Source organism: Lissotriton vulgaris, chromosome 7, assembly GCF_964263255.1.
Source record: "Lissotriton vulgaris chromosome 7, aLisVul1.2, whole genome shotgun sequence".
NCBI lineage: Eukaryota > Metazoa > Chordata > Amphibia > Caudata > Salamandridae > Lissotriton > Lissotriton vulgaris.
Genome location: NC_141695.1, coordinates 34,913,824 through 34,938,768, shown reverse-complemented (window position 1 = coordinate 34,938,768; position 24,945 = coordinate 34,913,824). Strand labels below are relative to the sequence as shown.

The 24,945-nt window shown below is 43.5% G+C and overlaps 1 protein-coding gene across 1 annotated transcript; it reads left to right on the top strand.

Moving 5' to 3' along the window:
* Positions 1-19,873: 19,873 nt before the first annotated feature.
* On the top strand, positions 19,874-23,883 carry LOC147700615 (trypsin-like). Its single transcript, XM_086929713.1, has 5 exons — positions 19,874-20,031; positions 20,530-20,689; positions 21,440-21,693; positions 22,277-22,413; positions 23,643-23,883. Exons 1-5 carry the CDS (start codon positions 19,992-19,994, stop codon positions 23,790-23,792), a joined length of 741 nt encoding a protein of 246 aa, XP_086785839.1. The 5' UTR covers positions 19,874-19,991; the 3' UTR covers positions 23,793-23,883.
* The last annotated feature ends 1,062 nt before the right edge of the window (positions 23,884-24,945 follow it).

The window sequence follows — 24,945 nt, the reverse complement described above, 5'->3', positions numbered from 1 at the left end:
CCTTTTTGTGGAACACAATGATATTTGTTTCCTTCCAGGACTCTGGAATCAAGCCGGTGCATATTATCCCAATAAATAAATCCAGGAGTATTGGGGCTATTTTACTCAAGATACTCTTGTAAACTTCCAACGGTATACCATCTGGCCCCGCGGCCTTGCATGAGGCTAATTCCTGCAATGCCTCGCATACCTCACTAATTACCAAATCCTTATCTAAATATTCCTTTTCTAAATTGTCCAACGGGGGGCCTACATCCACAACCTCTCCCCTGGTCACACCAGTATCCATATCTTCCTTATATAATGCTTGATAATAATTTTTAAACACTTTCTGAACATCAGTTGGTTCTGTATAATTCTGACCATCTTCCTGTATGTTTAAAATTAAATTCTTTGAAATTCCCTGCCTAATCCGTAGTGCCAATACTTTGCCTGCCTGCTCTCCCGTTTCATAGAGCTTACCCCTATGGACCTGGTATTCACTGGCTGCTTTCTTAGCCATCTGCTTATGGAGTTCTGCTTTATTAATGCAGATCCTCTGTTGGCTCTCCTCCCCTTCCTTCGGATACAAAATATCCCTCCAATGTTATTCTTCTGCTGCTACCAATTGCCCAGCCAGTCTCTCGCTTTCTGACCATGCCTCTTTCCTAAGTCGAGCAGAGAAGCTAATTGTCTCACCTCTCAGGGCAGCTTTAAATGCATCCCAAATGTTGTTCCTGGATGCGCTAAAACGATTTGCGTCAAAGTATTCTTGAGTCCATTTCCTTAGATGCTCTACATATCCAGTGTCTGCTAATAACTTCCTATCAAAAGTCCATCTTGCCTGCTTTCTATTAAACATATCTAAATCATAACACAAAATTAGCGGACTATGATCGGAGATTATGTTTGGCAGCTTTCTAATGCCAACATTTTTTGTTCTGTTAAAGATATTAAAAAGTAATCCAATTTTGTGTATTTCTGAAAAGGGCAAGAGAAATAGGTAAACCCTGGATTATTAGGTTCCTTATTCCCCCATACATCAGCTAATCCATGTGACTTCATTAAGGAGCGAAGCGCTCGAAATACCCTAGGTTTTTTACCAGCATAGGGGCACTTTTTAGTAAAGCCAGCAAAAATATTTAAATCTCCACATACTACAATAGGAGTAGGCCAACTAGTTAATTCATTTTCCAACGAATCAAACACCTCAGGATCATCCTGATTGGAACCATAGATCCCACAGATTGTAAAGCCGACAGCTAGCTCGCCCAATGCCAATTTCCCTAGAGTGTTGGCCTTGCGGTGCTTTGCACCTCCCAGCGAAGATTTGCCTAAGATTGCTAATCCCTCTAACTATGGAAGTCTGGGAGGAACAGGCCAGCAAATCAAAGCCTTTTAAATTTAGCAGATGTGTCTTTTCCCAGGGTAGATGGGTCTCCTTTAAACATAGCACATCTATATAGGTTGAGCTCACAAAATGGGCCAGCTTTTGCCTCTTCCTCCAATCATTTAGACCCCCGATGTTGATGGAACATACATTAAGTTTCCCCATACTTCCCTTTAGGGTTCTCACCTCCCTTTTGTACCAGAAAAATTAGATGTGCACAGATAGAAAGGTCGGCAACGCACAGAACAAAAACAGAATCGTACCAGGTATATTCATTTTTAAAGTTTTTTCATTCCCCTCCCTTCCCACCCCTTCCAGACTCTTCAAACGCCTCACCCCCTTCAACCCCTATCCCCCCTCCGTCCCCCCTGCACTCCCCTCCCTTTTGAAACTCTCAGACCTAGGTCTGTGCATGTGATGCATGCAGCAATAGCGGCTGGGTCATTCCTAATAAACCAGCAGAAAAAGAAAACCCTTATCCCCCTAAAAGAAAGGAAAAAAAAACAGAGCAATCAAGCAACATAGCAGCAAACCATTTAAATATCCAAAAAACCCGCTTACCCTTAAACAGTGATTTCAAACAGTTTCCTATAATAAAAATGACAGTTATTCTGTATGGTTACCCAGAGTATCTAAATATTCTTTTGCTTGAATTTCAGATGCTAAATATTAATCACTTTGAGTTGTGCCGGATTAATAAGATAAACATGAATATTCTTTTCTTAATTAGCTGCCTCAGCCTCCAGCGTCGTTCTACCGTTGTGTGACAGTAGTCAGGTCGGACAAAAAATTTGACCCCCCCCACTTGATCTCCTTGATTCAGGTCTTGCCTTCTCCGATATTGCCTGTCGCAGGAGAAAGTTTCCCAAAAATACCAATATCACTCTTGGCTTGTCCCCCCCTTGATACAGCTTGTACTTTAAATGGGGTACAGTGTGCCCTCTGGATTTCAACTGACCAGTTCCACTCCGGCAACTCGGGAAAGGCAGATTTAAACAGGTTGATTATGTAAGCCCTTACATCTGACCCCTTCTCCTCCTCTGGAACCCCCAGCACCCTAAGGGTATTTCTCCTCTGCCGGTTCTCAAAATCTTCCAGTTTCCACTGGATATCCTTGATTTGAGCATTTTGAGCCTCGACTTGAGTGGATGCCGTGGCTGCTTCTGATTCCACCGTTACTATCCTCTCCTTGAGATTCATCACCCTATCGCCTACATTCATGCAGGCCTTGAAGAGCTTCCTTACAACCCCCTGCATCTTTCTCATTGCTGCCTGGGCCTTGTGAGAGTCCTGGCATGTTTCTTCCCTATGCGAGAGGATAGCCTGATGGATTACCTCTAACATGGAGGGGGTTGTGGTGCTTTCTGTAGTGAGTACCCCAGGGAGTAGGGTGGCAGATGAGTAATCCCATGTTAAATCTTTTCTGCCTCGTCATTCAATCTCTGGCTGTGTATTAGGCCTTTTAGTAGTTGTGAGGGGGTCGAAGTCGCTGTCTGAATCAAGATTACTGTCCCCTACAGATGACCTCGGTTCGTCTTCAGACCACTCAGCCCCTTCAGAGACGGAGAAAAAGATGTCACTAGGGTCCTTATCCTTATCGAGTTCCCCTCTTTCTTTATCTTTATCTTTTTCATTTGGTAAGGCATCAGAAGAGCTCACCGCCCCTTCAACCCTTCCCCCAGGAATATGATGTTGTTCTACTTCAGCTTCCAACTCTCCGGGGACAATAATTTTTTTGGGGACATGTGTATCACTGTTGACAGCAGCAGTTTCCTCTACAGCCGTCTCATTTGTATCTATCTCACCCATGTTGCCTGCATGCGCGTTCTCCCCTTTCTCCACATCCGAATGAGCAGGGAGGGCTGCCGCTGGAGTAGTGCATATATGAGTGGTCAATACAGTCTCTTTACTCACACTCCCTTGGGGGTGAACCCGGGTTTCTTCCGGGCTCACCTCATCTGATTGCTTCCCACTGGCACCCTTCTTCGGTCGAGAAGCCGCCACAGCCTCCACTGGTACCCCTGCTGCCTCTGTAGGTGGCTCCTTGCTGCGCATCAGCAGCTCTGCTATCGTGGGACCCGCTGGTCAATTCTTGGCCGCAGTTCCGCCTCTCCCTCTCCTCAGCGGATCGGGAGGCGGCGACATCTGCAGCGTCTGTGGTGTTACTCCCAGGGTCAACTCCGATACAGGTGGCTCCGTAGCAGCCGAGCTCGCACCTGCCTCTCCTCCCAGTTTGTGGGCTGCCGCTGCTGCTGCTTTCGATGCTGCACTCGCCGTCGGTTTCGGAGCCATTATTCGGCCGCTCTGTTGGTTCCGTTGATTCCGCAGGTGCTGCAGGTACCTGCTGATTGAATGCTTGAGTAGCAGCCCAAGCTTAGTGAGAGCCACCCAGAGCAAACAGTGAGTCCTCCGCTACACCAGCATAGAGGTGTGGGGTATTTTCCTCCTGATTCCTTCAATTAACACAATGCTGGTCTGCTACATTTGCTGATACCAGTGGGGATCTTGCTCTTCACGTCCAGAACCAGTCCGCCAGTGCTAAGCGGTCGCCTTCTTGCTTCTGTGTAATGCTTGCTCAAACAGTATTCACTCTATGGAGAGAGTTTACCTGTAGCACACTGCACTGTTTGCAGATAATGAAACTCTCATGGGAAATACACTTCAGAGTATTAACAAGAATTTACTATGAACAGGATACACTCTATGCAACACTTGGCAAAAAAATTACGCTATTCTCTTAAAATAAGCAATGACTAAAGATGCTACATATTATACTACCTGCCACATTCATGCTGTTGTGAAAACTTTACATATATAGCTAACCCTTCTTCTGAATCAAAACATGCACATGTACATAGCTTAATACCTGGTGTACAGATTCTCCTATGTTACATAGAAATTGTCATGCAGAAATGATTATGTCTAATAAGTCAAGCCTTCTTAGAATACATAGGCACTCATTACGATGTCTGGCGGACTTGCGGCTGCCTGACACCGTTGCAGAAAAGGTACCGCCGGACCATAAGTCAGCAGTACCGACACCCTAATTAGGATGCAACCGCGTGTGGTGCAGTCGTAAACTTATATGTTTCAATGGATGCTTGCACAGCAGGCTGAAAATGCCAGTGGCACAAGCTCACATAAAAAAATTGAAGTTTGTAAACATCCCTGCACTGTGTGGTGCCTGCCACATAGTGCAGGGATGTTAAGGGGGGCACCATAGGTGCCCTTCAGCCCTAAATGCGGAAGGCCAGGAGGCAAGGGGCCCTGCTAGTGGCCCTCAAAGTTAGTTTCTGAAAGCCAATCCATGTCGGAAAGGCCAACGTGGATTGGCTGTCAGATAATGACATCGTAATCTCAACGGCAGAGCCAAACCTGGCTCTACCGTCATTGAAGGGATTACTATTACTATATTACTATTACTATTCAATTACTATTAGTATTCTGCTCCTCTTCTGATGGGCTCACAGAGCCTGTCTGAAGAGGAGTGGAATCTCCTTGCGGTTTTCCCTCTGACCGACGTAAACAAAATACAGCGGTCAGAGGGAAATCTCAGGATGTCGGGCAGAGAGCCCACGACAGCTGGTTGGAGGCTCTTCACCCTAAAAGAGGCCCTTAGTATGGTATATATGAACACACTTAAAAAAATATATATATATATTGAGTTAGAAAAAAAGAAAACAGAAAACAGTTTATTCTTTCCCTCCCCATTTTTTTTTATTAATCCCTTGCCCTAACCTTCCTCCCACCCTTCAATTCATATTCATACATTATCAAGAATTTCATAAGGACTGTGTGATTCTATCACACAGCAGGGAAGTTTTCCAAATCCTCTCTTAACAGTAAAGTCGAAAATACATTAGTGAGGTATATATATAACATAGATTCCACTAATAGTGTGGAACATCGGCACCCTATCGGCCACATGCATCAATGTTGCCGTTTGTGAATCCTTAATTGCGAAAATTAAGGAATTGCAATTAAGAATTGGCAAACGGCAATGCATCTAAATTTTGCAAATATTTTTGCGATTTCTTATTTTTCCTTAATTGCTATTCTCAATTTACGAATCGCAATTAAGGAATCCCATTCCCATTGATTCCTATGGGCCAAAAGGCCCGTAGGAATCAATGGGAAGGCATTCCAATTTGCGATTTTCAATTTGCGCATCTCAAATTAAAAATGCAATGGCAAGGGTGCGGGGTGGGGGTCCGAAGAACCCCTCCCTGCACCCCTGAAATTAAACTTAAGTGCAATTTACACACACACATGTCCCAGGGACATGTGTGTGTGTAAAATGCAACATTCAAAAATGCCATTTTGTGCATGTTTGTAAGTTTTCGGTAAATTAGCATGAAGTCCAACTTCATGCTAATTTACCTCTTCCAAATTGCGAATTTGCAATTTTGAAATGATCACGCATTGCATTTAAGAAATCTCAAATTTCGATTTCTTAAATGCAATCGCAATTTTAGAAATCGCAACATAATTGCGATTTCTAAAATTGCGAAAAAAGCAAAAAAGCTTAATGCATCCCAAATCAATAAATTGCATTCGCAAACGGACGAATTTTGCGATTCGCACCGTTTGCGAATGCGATTCAGTCTGATGCATGTGGGCATATAACTCTAATTATATCTCTAAAACATTTAACTAAAAAGAGTCCTCTCCTATTTCCTTTCATCCTTTAGCAGCAGATTCAAAGTGTCATAGTGATGGGAATACAACAGTTGGTACCATCATAGTTAGCGATCATACACAAATCTACTTTTCTACAGTATTTATATAGCAGAATATATAGTCCACAAAGTCAAAGTGCATCCATTCTTTTAGCGCCGTCTACATAACAGCCACTATGCTGGTGCAACTATCACTCCTTACTTTTTCCAAGTCTCTACTTACAGAGTAGCAAAATATTCATGAAGTGCAACTGCAGTGTAAAGGTCTGGGTACTCCACTCAGTTGGCAAGGCATTTCCAGATTCTAATCCCTATCTTTCTAGTCCTATGTCCCTTTTGCATATATAAAGCTGTCTCTAGATTATAGGTCACCAATAATCGAGATAACCATTGTTGTAATGAGGGAGGGGTAGGGTTTAACCAAGCTGAGGCAATACATAATCTCAGCACTGCCATTGCTATACTGACAAAAGAACCTCCATTCTCTACTTCCAAGTTTGTTACACCTAATATAATTAACGTGGGGGTTACTTCAACCTACAATAATAATTTCTCCTTGAAGAGTTCATTGATCTCTTTAATTAGTGACCTAACTTCTTCACAGGTTGCAAACATATGAGCTAAATCTGCTTTACACAGTGCCAACGTGGGCAATGCACACCTTTCCCCTCACCCCATTTAGCAATCCAATAAGGAGTGTAATATAGCTGAAAACAGGTTTTAAAATACTGTGTTTGAACTTTTCTTGGCATTAAGATTGTTAAACTATTTGAGAAAGCCCTTTGAAAAGCAGTGTCTGTAATGTCTAAAATCCCTTGCCACTTCATGGAGCACTTTCCAGATCGTCTCTCATATATTCATTATTAATATGCCCCCAATGCGGGGGGGCAAATTGTACCATTTTATCCATAAACTCACACTTCTCAAACATTTCTGCCCCCATTCGTCTGCAAATATTCCCGAATCAGAAGGCATAGCATTTTGAAGCATTCCCACGTCTACGACCCATGGTAAATCTGGGCATGTACCAAAATCCATATGTGGATGCATGGGATCATAGTCTGTAATGCATTAAAGTACCATTTGGAGAGTGCATTTGGAGACTGCAGTTCCAGTGATGGATGGGAGACCTACTGATAAACCAACTACCATGGCCCTAAGAGAGGCAGAACTGCTGTCTAGCTTGCAAGCCTTCAAATCTGAACTTCGCGAGGAACTTAAGGTCAACGTATCCAAATAAATAAACACTCTAATGTCAAACCAGAGAGAAAATGTTGTGGTGCTGTAAACATGCATTGACTCAGTCGGGACTAGATTTGTAGAAGGAGAAGCTACATAGATTCACTCATGGAAAATAACCAAACCTTAATGGACATGTGAATGTCCCTTCACTCCGAAGTTGACAGTAATGAAAATCAAAGTCCTTGAAAATTACTCTGGTAGGAATAATATACACATTTGAGGCCTCCCGGAAGGTGAGAGGGAACTGACATCGAACATTTTGTCTCTAGCCACTTCACAGCATTAAGTAAGGACACCCCCAACACCATCAACCTATTCAGGGTACATCCAATGGGACGATGGAGGTGTGTAGAAAACTACATATTATCCTTACAAAACTACGAAACTAAAATTACAACGAGCAGTTCTACAAACCAGCTAGGTCAAAAGATTAGATTCAACACAATGGAAAAACCTGCCTTCTCTTTCAAGATATCACCCCGACAATTCAGCTTCGTCGCCACCAGCTTCGACTGATTGCAAACCTTCTTCATCAAAATAAAATTAGATCCCGAAGCCTCTATCCTTTCAGCATCACTTTTGACTACAACAACAGAAGACACCATACTTCCAATTTTTGGATGGCAGCCTGTTTCCTAGGGATTGAGCTGGCGGAACCATTATCGTCCCACTTAAAAATCACCATTGCTTGGCTTGGAGGAGAATGCCCAGAGACCATCTTCTTGGAAGACACTGTAAACTAAACAGCAGTCAGGAACAAAACAAAATAGGAGGGTGGTGAGACCCAAAGATAAAAACAATATAATGGCTCACACCCCTAGTCACCGTGACACCTCCTCATGGAACAACACGTGCAGTACATATGACCACTGGATTAGGCATAAGCAGTAAACTAGCAGCATGCTAACACATTACAACTCAGTGGCTGTCCAACCATAGTAAGTTGCCATGCTCCACACCACAATCATGATGCCCATAGAACTCTACCAAAGGGAAAAAGAAAACCTGTCAACTTGACTAGGGCCTCTACGGCACTATGAAATTACACTAGCTCCGAGCTGCACTCCTGAGGCGGAAAGCCGGGAGCCAAGTCACTCTTTTAACTTTAATTGTCACAGATTAATGTGTGTAAATTGTTGTTTTTAAAATCACTTACTTGTCAGAACTTGGCTGCTAGAGACAGCGGAGCTAGCGCTGACATAGCACGCAAAGCGACAAACACTGCTCGCGCCACGAGCAGAGGCCACGCCCCTTTTTAGGCCCCGCCCCCCGCCGAAGCTTACTTCTAGACGCCGAGTACAGGGCGCCAGCAGAAGCTCCGAGCTGCACTCCTGAGGCGGAAAGCCGGGAGCCAAGTCACTCTTTTAACTTTAATTGTCACAGATTAATGTGTGTAAATTGTTGTTTTTAAAATCACTTACTTGTCAGAACTTGGCTGCTAGAGACAGCGGAGCTAGCGCTGACATAGCACGCAAAGCGACAAACACTGCTCGCGCCACGAGCAGAGGCCACGCCCCTTTTTAGGCCACGCCCCCGCCAAAGCTTACTTCTAGACGCCGAGTACAAGCGTTAGAGCTCTCCCTAGAGGGAGGACTAGGGCTGCGAGCTACCAGTCGAGCAGCATTCGAGTCCAGCGATAGCATTGTGATTTTAGATCGTGTTTTTGTACTGTAACGATTTTAAACTGAGGGGGGCTTTTTATTCCTAGAATTAAATGGGAATTGTTTTTTGAGGCACTCTGACACCTCTACACACGCTACTTCGTCGCTGACAGCCTCGCCTAGCCGCTCTTTACTCCCGGTTGAGGCGGCGGCGGGCGCCATCTTGGGTGTGGGAAGGGGCTGCGCTCTAGTCGCGCCGGCCTCCCACCCTCCTCATCACCTATAAAATGTGCGTAGGGTTCAGACGGCGCAGCGGGCTGGCGCAGCGGGCGCGCCGAAGCCGCGCCTAAGCCAAGCCCGTCTGCGCCCGTCCGCGACCTACCGGGACCAGGGGCCCAAACCCCTACATCTCACGCGTGCCACAGACAGTCCTACACAAGTAAGAGACTGAGAGATCTTTGCCCCACTCTACCTACCCTCTGCCGTCACACGATGGAGCCTCTGGACCTAGGTCCATGCCCTCATTGTTCATTTAGAGGAAGTTGTTTAGCGCCCGTTGTCCTTGACTCTGAAGCGATTCTTGTTAAAGGGGGTCTTTTAAACTGTAGATCCATCAGCAAACACACTCTCCAGCTGTGGGATCTCTTATTGGATGAGGACATGCAAATATTGTTCTTAACTGAAACATGGTTAGGAGAACACTCTGATCCAGATATAGTGGACACTATCCCACCAGGTTACACCCTCCACAGACTTGATAGGATAAAAGGAAGGGGAGGTGGTATTGCCATTATCGTCAAACACCCTTTTGAGTGTGTTCTAAAGCCAGTAAAAATTGATGACAGCGAAGCAGGTGAATTTAGTATTAAATTGACTCAACACGAGGCTATCTCGGGCATCCTAATATACAGACCTCCTGACTCCCTGAGCAACTTCCGAAGTAGTCTATTAGAAGGGGTTGCTCAGACCGCAATTAAACACAATAAGGTTTTGGTGCTGGGTGACTTGAACCTACACGTAGAGGATCCCGTACAGAAGGAGGCAGAGGATGTTCGCCTTGTTCTACAAGAATTACAGCTCAACCTGCTAAGTGTCGCAGCTACACATCAGAGGGGTCACTGTTTGGACCCTATCTTCGCCAGTTGGGATATGATAAAAATATTTACCCCTTGTCAGCTCCCTTGGACCGACCACTTCCTGGTCCCTTTTCAATGTTTTTACCAGCCTGCTAGGACTATTGACAATGGAATGGGAAACATTATGAAACGCAAATGGAGACAATACTCTAAAGAAAACTTTATAGGTGCCATCCAGAAAGCACAACCATTATGTGCCACGGACAGTGATCAGGCGGACAAGGAATTTAATCTACTTGTAACTGCCACCTTGGATGAGCTAGCTCCCATGAGCAAGGGTAAAGCTAGAGAAGGCAGACAACGTACTGCCCCATGGTTCACTACTGTACTCCAGCAAATCAAATCTAACTGTAAAAAACTTGAAAGGAAATGGAGAAGGAACCCGAGTGAACAAGCAAAAAACAGTTATAGCTCAGCACACCGGAGCTACCAGTATGCGGTGCGTAGAGCTAAAGCCAAATACTTTCAGACACGCATTGAGGCTGCCGAGAGCTCCTCGCACAAACTGTTCAAAATATATAAAGAAATATCTTTAGTCTCTAGCTTTAACACCCCCACAAAGACCTCCAAGGAGGGATGCAATAGAGTCGCCGACTTTTTCTCTAGCAAAGTTAAAAAGATTTATGCTTCCTTCTCTCAACAACCAGATAAGGGCATAGATTTTATAGCAGGCAGCTCACCTGCAGCCCTTGATTCCTCATTACTAACTTTCGAGGTCCCCGCAGCTGACAAGCTAATAAAGATCTGTCGAAGTGTGAAGTCCGGTTCCCCCAACGATCCGGCTCCGGCCTGGGTCATCTCAGAGGGCCTGATAGCCCTGGAACCTCACATCAGACACGTCCTACAAACCTCCTTTTCCACTCAACAAGTCCCTATGGAGTGGAAGAAGGCCATAGTACTGCCAATAAGGAAAAAACCGAATGTAAGCATGGAGGTGCTGGAAAACCTTAGACCTATTTCCTTATTGCCGTACGTGGCGAAGGTGGCTGAGAAGGTGGTTAACGCTCAGCTTACGGAGCACCTGGAGAAATGGAATCTACTCCATCCCTCACAATCAGGTTTTAGGGCGGGCTACTCCACGGAGACGGCTCTCCTACGAGCCACTGAGACCTCAAGAGCTGGGGCAGATGCAGGTCATACAATGGCCTTGATCATGCTCGACCTAAGCGCGGCTTTTGACACCGTAGCGCATTCCATCTTGCTACGGTGTCTGAGCGAAGCAGGGGTCGTTGGTCCTGTGCTGTGCTGGCTACAATCGTTTCTTACGGAAAGATGTTTCCAGGTACAGCAAGGGACATGCCGCTCAGTTGAGATGTCACTAGACCAGGGAGTGCCTCAGGGCTCAGCCTTGAGCCCTACTCTTTTTAATCTATACATGGCCTCCCTGGCGAAAGTTGTACATTCATTTGGGGTGGAATTGGTGTCGTACGCCGACGACACCCAGCTGCTGGTCTCCCTATCGCAGAACACCTCCAACACCCCGAACAACTTTAAATCCTGTATGCAGGCACTAGCAGAGTGGATGGATGCCCATTGCTTAAAACTCAATGGCTCTAAAACAGAGGTGCTGGTGGTAGGGGGTAAAAGCGAAAACTGGTCGGCTGAGTGGTGGCCTTCATGTCTGGGCCATACCCCCATACCATGTCAGGAGGCTAAGAATTTAGGAATCTGGATGAACCCCTCTCTTTCATATGATGGCCATATAAGGCGTCTTGTGGGCAAATGTTTTGGAGTACTAAAGACCCTAAATAAAACTTTAGACCTCCTTCCCTTAGCAGCCAGAAGGACACTAACTCAGGCACTGGTGACATCGCGGTTAGATTATGGAAACATTCTGTTCCTTGGGGCAACCGAGGGCAGCATAGGCCGCCTACAAGTCATACAGAACTCCGCCGCCAGACTGGTGTTAAGAAGACCCAGGAGAGCTAACTCAAAAAAGGCGCTGGACGCGCTCCATTGGCTGCCTGTGAAGAAGCGTGTGCTGTTTAAGTGCCTCCTCTTCTGTCACCGAATTGTCTGGGACAGGTCGCCCGCATACCTAAAGGATCTAGTCAGCCGATATGAACCTACTAGGACCCTCCGTTCGGAGGGTGCCGGACTGCTGACAGTCCCCAGGATTAGGAAGGCTAGAATGGGTGGACGCTCTTTTGCGCTCCAAGCAGCTCAACAATGGAACAAACTTCCCCCTGCTCTGAGACTGGAGAGCAGTGAATCGCAGTTTAGGGCCATGCTTAAAACACATCTATACACTGCGTAGATCCTAGGCTCTCTCACTGTTCAATGATAGCTTCAGCGCGGGGACACGCCGTGATGGCGTTACTGAGCGCTCTATAAGCTCTTTATTATTATTACTAATTTCTTTTATATTAAATCTTGTTTGATGTATTCAAATTGGGAAAATGGTAGATGGTAGGGAAGGACATAAGGGCATAGAACATAATACAATTAGACCACACGGCGCTAAAACCATATGATTTTACAGTTATGCTCACCCACATTTAAAATATTGCGATCAATCTACAATTGTACTGACTACATGCGAGGAGAAGACAAATATACCAGATAACCTTATGGTCCACATGCCCTCATTTAATTTTAAAGGACCGTTCATGAAGGAAGGGGAGCATAAGATAATTCCACTACAACAAACACCTCTCAAACAGGGAGGAGAAACTAAATATAAACACAAACACTACCTGCAACCATACTATTCTTCAGGAAATAGCAAATATAATCAGGTTGCCTTCGTTTACTGGGATGATCTTCCTTTTTCCTACCTAGAAAGCCAAACAGATAGAGAGGAAAGTTACCTTATCTTAAAGGGATGTTAGAGGGCCCTTACCTATTACTGCAGTGTTGTTTTCGCCAAATACAGGGCTGGATGACTTTATAAGTAAAACATTCTATACCCTTACTCCCTTTGGTGAAGGGAACATCATATTTATTGCCAATTTTAATTCAGTTTAGAACTACAGCGTAGACAGAACTAACCCAGATACTCCACACTCTGTTGGCTTCTCGTGTAAACCTAAGAGCAAACTAAGGTAAACTGTCTTCCATTTTGTCTAGTGTGAGCACCACAGAGAGGAACAAGGGTATACATTTTCTTGCGTATTTGCAGAAGATAACCTAGAATCCACTACATATTTTTGAACTCCCCTCTTTTACACTGAGGTCCTCAATCAAAAATAGCTACAATTTTGGTCTCAGACCATGACCTTGTTAATGTAACCATAGAATGGTGCGGCTTCCATGTAGGAGGGTCTACTTTGACTCGCCTCCACCATATGAAACAAGAACACAACTATGTAAAGGAGATAGTGTTAGATGACAGGGTAAAACTAACAAAGGAGGGTGAGAACCTCTTGGCCTTCATTCCTATTCCTCACAAATCCATACTACCCACTGGACGTTGAGCAGAGTACCTACCTGGCATTGTGTCAACTTCGTAATTCCTGATTAGTAGGCTGAAGTAGATGATCCTATGGAGGTGGAGGTTAAGGCAGCCATTACATTTTTTTTAAAGATAACAAGGTTGTCGGCCAAGATGGCTACACGCAGCACTTTTATACAACATTTAGCTCATTATTACAAACCCCTACATACCCAAGGGCTACAATGTGTTCACAACAGCTAAAGAAGTACCACAGCCAATTAATGAAACCATAACTACCCTAATACATACGCTGGGGAAAGACCCGGCAGAGGCTGATAAGGGTACCAATCAAGTGCTGATGCTCTTGCATCTCTCGGCGGCAGACAAAATGGTGGTCCACAAACTTCTGATCGAGTGTGTTTGAGACGCTGGCCTCCGAGGGACAATGTTCAAGTGGGTCACCCCTTTCCCGATGGACTGCATCCAGTTGGTTTGCCTATTCCCCTTCCACTCACCCAAAGCCCAACATACATGTGGAGTGGCCCAGAGGTCCTCTCTTTCAACACATCTGTTCAATTTGTACATATTCCTCCTTGAATACTCTCTGAAAAAGATGAACATTAGATTTTACAATTACGCTGACGATAAGCAATTTTTTTTTTTGGATAATTCACCTGAATCTAAAGATACTTTTCAAAACACAATGCTATTCATTAGCAATTTGATAATTAGCAATCTATTCAAATTAAACTCCAATAAGACTGAGATTATCAAACCCAATAGCAGGCATGACCTGGGGAACCCCACATTTTGGCTAGCCTCCATGGGCACGTCCCTCCAACCAAAAAACTCTGTCAAGAGCCTAGGAGTCCTTATGAATAAGAACTTGTTTATGAAACCATAAGTTAGTGGTGTAAAAATAGCCCCCTTAGCCACCACAGTGTGTGGTGCCCCGGGCTCCAGGGGACCCCTTTCGGCACTCTGCACAGGTGGTGTTGAGAGCCCTTGAATGGGTCAAGCGCATGGGAGCTCACAACATGTACTTTGCAGGGGGGACCTCTCGAGTTTTGTTACGTCACTGCCTCAAGTAGGGGCTGTGATCTCGTCCTGGTTTTTACTGCTTTGCAAAATCAGAAAGATTCGCAAATGTCTTACTCTTCAAGCTTTTACCCAGGATATCATCGCATTAGTCAGCTTGGTGATCGACTATGTGAATTTTCTCCAGTGTGGTATACCTGAAGGACTCAATCGTAGATTGCAATTGGCTCAATAGCAAGCAGCCAGGTCCATTTATCGTCCTCCTAGGAGCTGCCACATCACCCCCCTGATGAGGCATATTTGTTAAATCATCATCTCAGTTCACATTCAAAAAAACACTCCCTCCGACAAACTGAGCTGTGCTCACCAGAACACTTTCACCATTCTCATTCAAGAAGATAATATTTCGGTGGGTCCAGCTTCTCTGTATTCGCCCCTGGTATTCAGAACTCCTTTCCATTGGCAATCAGGTTGACCTCCTGTTATACCAGATTTAGACAATGTCTAAAAACCTGTCTTTTCTAATGGGCTGATGTCTGATTCATGAACAGTGGGCATTGTTTTTTTTTACCCCAGTTCCAATTAACCATCTTGTTTACATACACTCTACAAGTACCAGTAACATAACAACCCGGGGAAATGCACATCACATCATATTTCCCTATTGCAATATGTAAAAATCTTCACTAACATTGGTGTCCAACCTTGAGCACATCCTCCCAGCAATTGTACACATGGACCAATATGGCTTTTTATTAAAATACACCAGACACATGATATTATTTGTAGAGTGGTCCACCTCATCAAAATAAAGAAGAAAAAAGTGATACTAGCAATACTGGATGCAGAAAATGCCTTCAACTTGGTGAACTGGTACTTTATGACTAATGTATTTGAGAGAGGTGGGTTTGGCTCCAGATTCCTGAGCCTGACTCTGACAGTATGTCAATTCCCATTAGCAGGGATATTCCTCAATGGAGACAGCATCTCCATAGCCCAGCTGAAACAAGGTACTCTACAGGGCTTCTCCCTTCTTTCCTGGAAATAAAATAAAATAAAATAAAAACCTAAGAAGCCTATGGTTGGGAGCATAAGGACAAGAGTGGCCTTGACTTAGAAGGGGAGGAACAAAAAGTCATGCTATTCACGGACAATGTTTTGTTAGCCTTGACAGAACTGGAGGCCTCCCTGCTGAAGCTCCAGTCCATTTTTTCTAAATTTCAATTGGCATCTGGCTTTAAAATCAATTCAAACAAATCAGAAATATTGAATCTATCTCTTCTGAGCATGAAGGTAACTGCCCTTCGGGAGAGGGTCCCTTAAGACGTGGGACTGTCAACAATTTACATTCTTGCGGGCCAAGATGTCACCGCACCTATACGATCTTTTCAAGATTAACTTCTTACATCTCTTGACGGAGATTCGAGGTGGTTGTGCAGTATAACATCACCTTAAATGAACATTTTTCAGAGACTCTTTTAACTGTTTCATTTCATACCCATACGCCTACCGGCACTTTTCTCTCAACACTTTATACTACCTGTCCCTTAAATATATCCGGAAGGGGGAGACCATGGGTATCCTACTAGATACTTTGTAGACAACAGAAATAGTGAGGTCTTATACTCCCCATCGTTAACACCCTCTATAGGGCATCCCAACATTGTGGTCTAGTAGACCAGAGTGTGAGAGCGTTTGACAAGATATTGGTCCACACGGATAGAGCTTTGGCAGGCCCATTGAGTGGGATTTGTTGTGGAACCTATAACTGCTTGGCCACCTAACCCCTGCTTAAAAATCCCAAAAGTAAATAACCCTGGTGATATGGGACAAAGCTTATAAGATATTATATTTGACCCCATACCTCTCCCCAGACACCTCTGTACACTTTACCCAGGCTTTTACACCTGTGCTTAAACATGGTCAACTTGATGCATGGAGTGGGTGTGGTTGCTAATTGTGAGCGATATGTACGACAAGTGCATTATCAAATTCTTTATTGGCTTCAAACTGACCTTTACATTAGAAAAATATGAGAGACTGTGTAATGCATAACTACAACATAGGGAGTCCCACCTAACCATAAAAGAGGCAGGTTTGTGTAACCTTAACCCAATCGCACAATTTTTCAAATTAACTAGTGTCACAAGAGGTGTTATATTAACATTATATCAACTTATTCTCATCGAAACACTTTCAACTACACAGCCACATGCCGCAAAATGGGCAATTGTGGTCCAACACTATCTCATGGACTAACAGTGGTGGGATGTCTGGAGAAACATAAATGAAAGCTTCCACCACACACTGGACAAAGAGGCACACTGCAAGTTACTCTGTGACTGCTACATGCACCAGGCCAAGCTACTTACATATTACCACAGAGTCAGTCCCTTGTGTTGTAGGGTATGTGGAGACATGGGCAACCACATCATATTTTGTGGCCCTGCTCCAATATTCAATTACAGTGGAAAGAGGTGTTGATTGGGATGGAAATTATCTTTAGAAAAAGCAACATGTTACTTACCTGGAGCTGTCTGGGGGCTGCAAAAACAGCAATTGCGGCTTCCTGGATAAAGAAGGGAGTTCCAGATATTTGACAATGGCACTTTCACCTTTTTAACCTCCTGGTGATGGAAAGACTGACCCACAACATGGGGTACAAATGTTGGCTCAAACCTCTCCAAACTTCTGGAACTTCTTTCTGAAGTTACAACTAAGGGCTCAAAGTGTCCAAAATACAAATCCAAGGTTACAGATACTCTGAATTTCTCCTCAGAAGTTTGAACTGCATTTCTCACAATTCACCTGGTTAAATCCTTTATAGTCACACTGAAGGGGGTCAGCTGGTTTCTTCTTGCTGGAGATGATGCAGATGGAGCTCTTTTACCCTGTTGCTTTCAGGGAGTCCACTGCTCTTTTTGAAGCAACACAAAGTCCTAGGGGGTGTAGTTGCTTAGTGTGCAGCAGGTGCTGTCATTCAGAGTGCAGTCCTCTTGATGCATATAGTTTATTGCAGTATTCCCATGTTAGCCTATGAAGCTAAAATGCTTCAAGGGGGAAAGCTAAATTGGTAGTTTTTTCCTCAACAGGGCACATAAAACACCTTGTAAAATGTTCCTTCTTATTTGTGCATTGCACCATTCCCTGGGGGCACCTAGGGTAGATCTTAGCAGTGATTTACATGTAAAGATACGTTGTCTAATACTTTGAAAGTTCCTTTAAATCCAAAGTAGAAATTGCATATAATTTCAATTTTAAAAAAAGCTTGCAAAGCAGGGCTGACTTTTAAAATGACTGCAGTCCACACAGCAGTGCTCACTTAAGTCCTTTAAATCTGCTGGGCATCTAAACATACATGCCCTACCATATACTACGGACTTACAGGTAGATTGTCACTAACTGTAATTGCACCTAATTTCCATATACCTTTAAATCAGAGCACTGGCCCTGGGCCTGGTTAGCGGAGCCCAGGGCACAGGCAGAGTTAGTTATCACCAGTACCAGTCAAAAAATGGGGAGGGATCATGGCTGTAAAGGATGACTTTCTCATAAGTCCAAAGACGTTTATTATATTGAAAATTACAATATTTATGACAAGTATTATTACCTGCTCACCCATTTCTGAAACCCTTACCGTAGGTACCATCACTAGTGCAACCTCCAGAAAAGAGTGCCTGGCAGCAAAGGAGGTCTTTATTGGTGGCCCTGTTTAGCATAGTGGCATGGTCTGCCGGGGAATGATTTTCAATGGCCCAGCAGTGCTGATAATGAGTAGGGACATCTGTCTTGGGGTAGTACGTAAGACATGTGCAGCCCGCTGGAGCACAGAGCCATGGGTATGTAAAGATCCAGCAGATGGTTGATAGTCTATGTAAACTAGTCATGATAGCTCATATGTCAAGTAAAGAGTTACTTGACTTGGTGTTATGGTCACCAAAGTGCATCCACAGAGGGACCAAGTGTGGCGATCATGATGCCATCTCCAGCACTGCACCTCCATCGAGGTCCAAAGGTTTGTGGGGGAAGGGTTGTGATGGTGCCTCAGGAGACAGAATCCTTTGCATTGCAGAGACTACCATCCATGTGGGTGAATAAAAGCAGCATGGGTTAGTTGTGGTCTAATGATTTCTTTGCTCAAGGAGACTGTTCGGATGCAGTCAGACTTGCATGTCCACAGTGAATCTGAAACTAACGCAATAAACATCAACCAGTCTTAAATCTAAGAGCCACTCAATAAAATGTACTCAAGTTGCTTCTCCACCTTGCTGCACCCTCTGCTATATCACTGGGTTTTCTCATTGACCCCTTTGTCCTTCAAAGACACTATGAAGAAAAAGGTTTGACTGGCATGGCTTACCACATACAAAAATCATATTGTCCCCCTTCTACCAACTTTCAGAGCATGGCCAAGACCCTCAGGTTACCACCGATCAGAGGAGAAAAGGGGGTACTCATTGGTCCCATGGAGTCCTCACTGACATCAATCAAAGCAGGTCTACATGAAGAGACAGGGTCAATCACAACCCAAAGAATGATTGAGCACATCTCCCCTATCTTAAAAGGAACCTGCAGGGGCTTCCTCTTTCTGCCAGAATCCATTTAAAGGATTGCTGAGTGGTCTATGAGGCACTCCACGTGAGTACACATAACTACTTTACTCAATGTGACCGGTGGTGCACACACGCCTAGGAGCCCATCATTTTACAGTCTGGAAAACAAAACACCCACAAGGACCACACACACCAGCTTTCTCAGAATGTGGAATAATACTCTGAAAATGCACTTGCTTCCTAATTAGTGCAATTCAGGAAAGCTCTCCCTCTTCTCTGTGTTCTTTCATTATGGACACATTTCCAGCTCACCGTATCCTTCTCTGAAGCTATTTTAATCCTGTGTTAATTATGACTTTAATTGTAAATTGTAGATGTCTCTATTTACTCCTGTGTTTGCTACTTTTCCTTTTGCTTTGTACAGCACTCCACTGCCATAAAGATAACAACACACACTTCATACAATTTACTCTGATGTCCATGTTCAATCTTCAATGCTCATCCACCACACCTTTCTCAGTCATTGTGCTGCAGATGGCATTAGGAAATTACTCACATGCTCACTAGTGTGTGGTGTGCATTACACGTTGGCTGGAATCAGAATGACACAACTCATGGCATTCATAGATTCAAGTAACAGTTCACAGGCACTTTGTTGTAAAAATGATGCACTTGGAATCCACCTAAATTTCTTATAATTACAAACGCTCCTCTTTTTTTTGGGTTGGACTCTTTGTGTATTGAGTTGAATCTCAGAAAATATAGCATATGGATTTTTTTGTAATGTCAAGGACCCCTCCTTGGTGCGCAGCCAATCATTAACTTGTTCAAGAGGGTTTCACGGTACCTTCCATGTATTTACTTTCCATGACATCAAGAGCTGAATACAGAAATAGAATTTTCCTTGGAAAGAAACAGATAAAACTCGGTCTAGCTGCGTATAAATATCTGGATTCCCTTCAGAGGAGTCACCACTGCCAGTGCTGACAGGACCACCATGAAGTTCCTTCTGATCTGTGCCCTCCTGGGAGCTGCCGGTAGGTGCAGGGCTGTGCTCTCATTGTTAGAGATTGAAGGACATTTTATTTCAGAGTTAACAATTTTATTTCATCAGTTGAGGGACCTAAGGATAATCTCCATTTCAGCCTTCAGAAAACTGTCTCTGTGACCTAGAGAGTCATGTTTGGTTCTCTAATGGCACATTATTGAATTGAAAAGTTCATGTTAAACACATAAAAATACTGAGATGTGTGCTTTGTTAACGTCACTGATACTAGCAATTTTTGGAAAAGGTTTGTGATGCTGCAGTGTGGTATGCAGTTCCAGCAATTGTTACTGTGTATGTTTTCTGCAGCAATGTCACCAGAAGTAGGCCAAACTTACTGAAAAGCATTTCAGCATATATGTATATACTTACACATGCACACACAAACACACGCATACACACACACACAACTTTTGTTCACCTGTTTACTGAGCACCTGTATTGTGTGATTAGTGTTATTCACCTGTGTCATTTGTTGCTTCTCCTTCAGCCGCTTTCCCCATTGATGATGATGATAAAATTGTTGGGGGCTACACTTGTGGTAAGAACGCCCTCCCCTACCAGGTGTCCCTGAATGTCGGCTACCATTTCTGTGGCGGGTCCCTCATCAACAGCCAATGGGTTGTGTCAGCTGCTCACTGCTACCAATCGTAAGTTTCCATTTGTTCCTTATAGAAAAACTCAGCAGTTACAAGAAATTCAATTATCAATGACATTAATAAATTGCAAAGGATACCAAAGTATTTTTTCTATGTCAGCTTTTCATCAGGCCTTATTCCTATTTGTCCAGAAATACGAATGCAAGTATTAGTGAATTAACCTTTCAATGATTTTAAAAGAGGACCCATATGCCTAAGAAGTGATTGTAAAAACAGACATATATGGCTACCTTTTTTACTGCTGTGGCTTCACTGTTATTGGCATTGAGCATGTTTTACAATTTCATCTCAATTGTTGCCACAACTAAAGTGGCCATGAGAAGTCTTTCTACATGTGGGGATATGAGGGAATATATTTATGTTATTATATTGTTTTTCAAGACTATTTAAATCATTACGTTATTGGATTGTAATTATGGGTGGCAGAAGATTGATCCTACATTTGCAAACTCGAGCCAATTTGGGAAATCAACGTTTCCTGACTTAATGTGAACTCACATGAGCAGAAGTTAATGGCACCCACTCCACTGCAATAAGCAGATTTGATTTAATGGAACAAAGTTCTAATGGGCAAAAGTATAGGAGCAAGACAAACCATACACTATGTAAACATGTTTGTTGTAGAGGGAACAGTGAATGAGAAAGTCCTTGCCTTTATTCTCTCACAGCTTATTTTAAAACCTGAATTTGTTATCCTAAAACCATGAGATGTTAAATCATGCATCTATCTTTGGGGTCTAGGCGTATCAATGTGAGACTTGGAGAGCACAACATTGCATCGAATGAAGGAACCGAACAGTTCATTGATTCCACCAAGGTCATCAGACATCCCAACTACAGCTCCAGGAACCTGGACAATGACATCATGCTGATCAAGCTCTCCAGAGCCGCGACTCTCAACAGCTACGTCAAGGCCGTCGCCCTCCCGTCCGGCTGTCCTGCATCTGGAACCCAGTGTCTGATCTCAGGATGGGGCAACATGTCCGGCAGTGGCTGTAAGTAGTCAAGGAGCCATGATTTATCTTTAAGAAGAACTGCAGGTGGGGGGTGATGTGCACTTCACTAATAAATGCCAGGTCAATACCTTACAGATAATTCACTAAAGCAATGCTCGGGTCAGGATTCATCCCAGAGCAGTCTCATATTGTTGATTACCAGTTCCAATTAAATCAGATCAACATGCAATACAAGGTTTTTAGGCTTTAATTGTGAAGACCGTTCATCTTTTAGAAGTTCGGGTAATCAATGCCACCCTACACTAGCAAAAGATGTATGACAGGAAAGCAAAATAATAATAACAATAAATGGTGTACTGCGTTTTGCTGGTTGTAAGCTCTGCCAAAAGGATACAGGAAATGAAGAAAAATGGAAACAAAATGTCCTACAATTTACTGTAATGCACAATATCAAATCCTGAGGGTTTCTCCCCAAGGCATCTTACCCTCTTGGTTGTTAAGATGTTTTCTTATGCAGTTGTAAGTCTCATTATAATTTACAGTAGGACATGTGTTGTTCAGGACGAAAATTGTTATATTTTTATTGCCAACATAAATTCATTTGTTTTCCACTTTTCCTCAGCAAACTACCCCAACACCCTGCAGTGCCTGAACGCCCCAATCCTGACCACCAGCCAATGCACCAGCTCCTACCCAGGACAGATCACCAACAACATGTTCTGCGCAGGATACCTTGAAGGCGGAAAGGACTCTTGCCAGGTATGTGACAGTCTAATGTGTTTCATATATATCATCTGCAGCATGTTTGCTTCAGTGACAGAACTAAGTGGCATATTACCAAGGGGCCGATAGCAGTTGCTAACGTCGCTATCGCCTATTAGCAAAGCAGGCGTAGCGTTTGAAATATTTGCGCTAAACGCGAATATCTCCAAATACTAACACCTGCCCAGACCAGTTCTTAGCCATGTTATCCAGTGGGAGGTGGATAACATGGCTAAGAGCATTTTGTCGCTAATGCATGAATATCACTGTATTCTCAGCGATATTCACGCATTTCGCCGCTATCGCTGGATATTTTAGCACAATGGAGAAAAACGTTGCTAATAGCATGTTTTCTCCACTAACACATCCAGCGATAGGCAGCGATAAAAAAATCGTTGCTAAGCCTATTTAGCGATAAATATCGCTACTTGTTGGTAATATGCCCCTAAGATATTAAAGAATGTTTAACAGATTATGAGACAGACCTCCACAAAAGAGAGTTAATTAACAGCAAACATTTACTCACCTTTGAAGACAACAGGAGTTAAGGACATTGACCAGTATTCACAACTCTGTAAAGTCTTTAGCAGATATTTGAGGGGTGGGAGCTTGGGCATCTAAGGACGACTTGCTGATGGAAGAGGTCAGAGTTCACCAGATGCTCTCTATTGGACCATGTATAACTGAACATCTCTTGTGACTAACAGACTCAGAGTGCTCCTTCCTAAAGTTTCTGCCACTTTCTATCTAGGTTCAAAATCCTATTCTGCTTCCACCACCTCTGTGTTAAGAGCTCCCTCTCACCCTCCCTCCCGACTGATACCACGTCACTCAGTGCTCAGTAATTACATTCTGAACTTCAATATTGAATGTGCAGTTTAAGAGCAGAATTTGTCTCACAACAGTATCTCACCTTTTGTGACAGTTCAATGCAGTGCTATGTTTGTTCATTAAGTACGAACTCTGTGTTATTTATAAAAATGCATTTCGTGAAAAGGATGCAATGATAAAACTAAATATGAACATGTCAAAACAACGATAAACAGTTTTACCCTTTGCGCCAGTATTCATGCCTCTGGGATGGTTCCAGCTGTGACTTCAGTATTTGATGCTGATGGGTATGTGCACTGAAGATGCACTTTATTGATCAAAGCATTTTGTGATCACTCATAGGATTATATGTATACTTATGGGTTATCGATTGAACATTGCCTTCTTTCTTTCAGGGTGATTCCGGTGGCCCAGTGGTCTGCAATGGTCAGCTGCAGGGTGTGGTCTCCTGGGGCATTGGCTGCGCTCAGAGGAACTACCCAGGAGTTTACACCAAGGTCTGCAACTACGTCAACTGGATTCAGAGCACTGTTAATTCAAACTAAGAACATTTCCTAGAAGTGATGACAAACCCCACACTCATGTCTTGATGTGACTCTGCACTGTTGTGCAGGCAAAATAAAATATGGAACAAAATGTTGTGTTCATCTATTTGTGGAATGTGTTATTTGGTCAATCAATTAATTTCTGTTACTACTTGAGACAGCAAAGGCAAATATACACAAATATTCATAAAAAAAATTATTATTTTCTAAGATATTAACATGAATGCACTTCAAAAGAAGAGACAGTCCCTTTCTTAACTAGACATATTACCTATTTACCATGCCTTCATGTAGGGCCCAATATAGCTCTGAAAATATTCACCACCTGCATTTCATTGTCACCCATGGCTTCTCAGGTATCATGAAATGTGGTGCTATTCCACTCTGGCACTTAAACCCCAAACATGATGCTATTATCTCGTCTGTGCCATTCATGGAGACAGCCATTTGTGAATGCTCCCATCCTGACACCAAGTGGCTAAGTCACCCCAAACTCCTGGACATTGGCACGTCTATGTCAGGGAACAAGACACATCAGATACCTGGATTTCCATATTTGGTTACGTCAAGAATGTGTAACACAGGTGCCTGGGAAAAATACTAGTGTTTCCAACATCACTCGTAGATACTGGAATTACTCTTAAGCTAGATTTTGGTGGATGCGGTTCAAAAATGACTGAGAAACAGCCAAAGTTTCACCACATTTACACGAGAAAGTGTGTCTAGATGCTGTGCAAAACAAACCAACCAGAAAAACAATATTAAACAAAACAGAAAGACATAAAGAACTTCGGGGCATATTATCAAGGGTGGCGATAGGGAATTTTCGCCTCTAAGCGACGATAATTCTATCGCCCTATTAGCAAGCTGTCGCTAACAGCAGTTAGTGACAGCTTTTAGGTGAGAGCCAGCGGTTTGGGGCCCACTTTGCATGTCAGTGATCTTTTTCGCTAATGACATGCAAAGTGGGCATACCCAAACTGTTAGCGACTGAAAACAGTCGCTAACATCGCTATTGCCTATTAGCAAGGCAGGTGTTACAATGGAAATATTCGCGCTAAGCGCGAATATCTCCAAAAACGAAAGCCTGCTCAGACCAGTTCTTAGCAATGTTATCCAATGGGAGGAGGATAACAATGCTAAGAGCATTTAG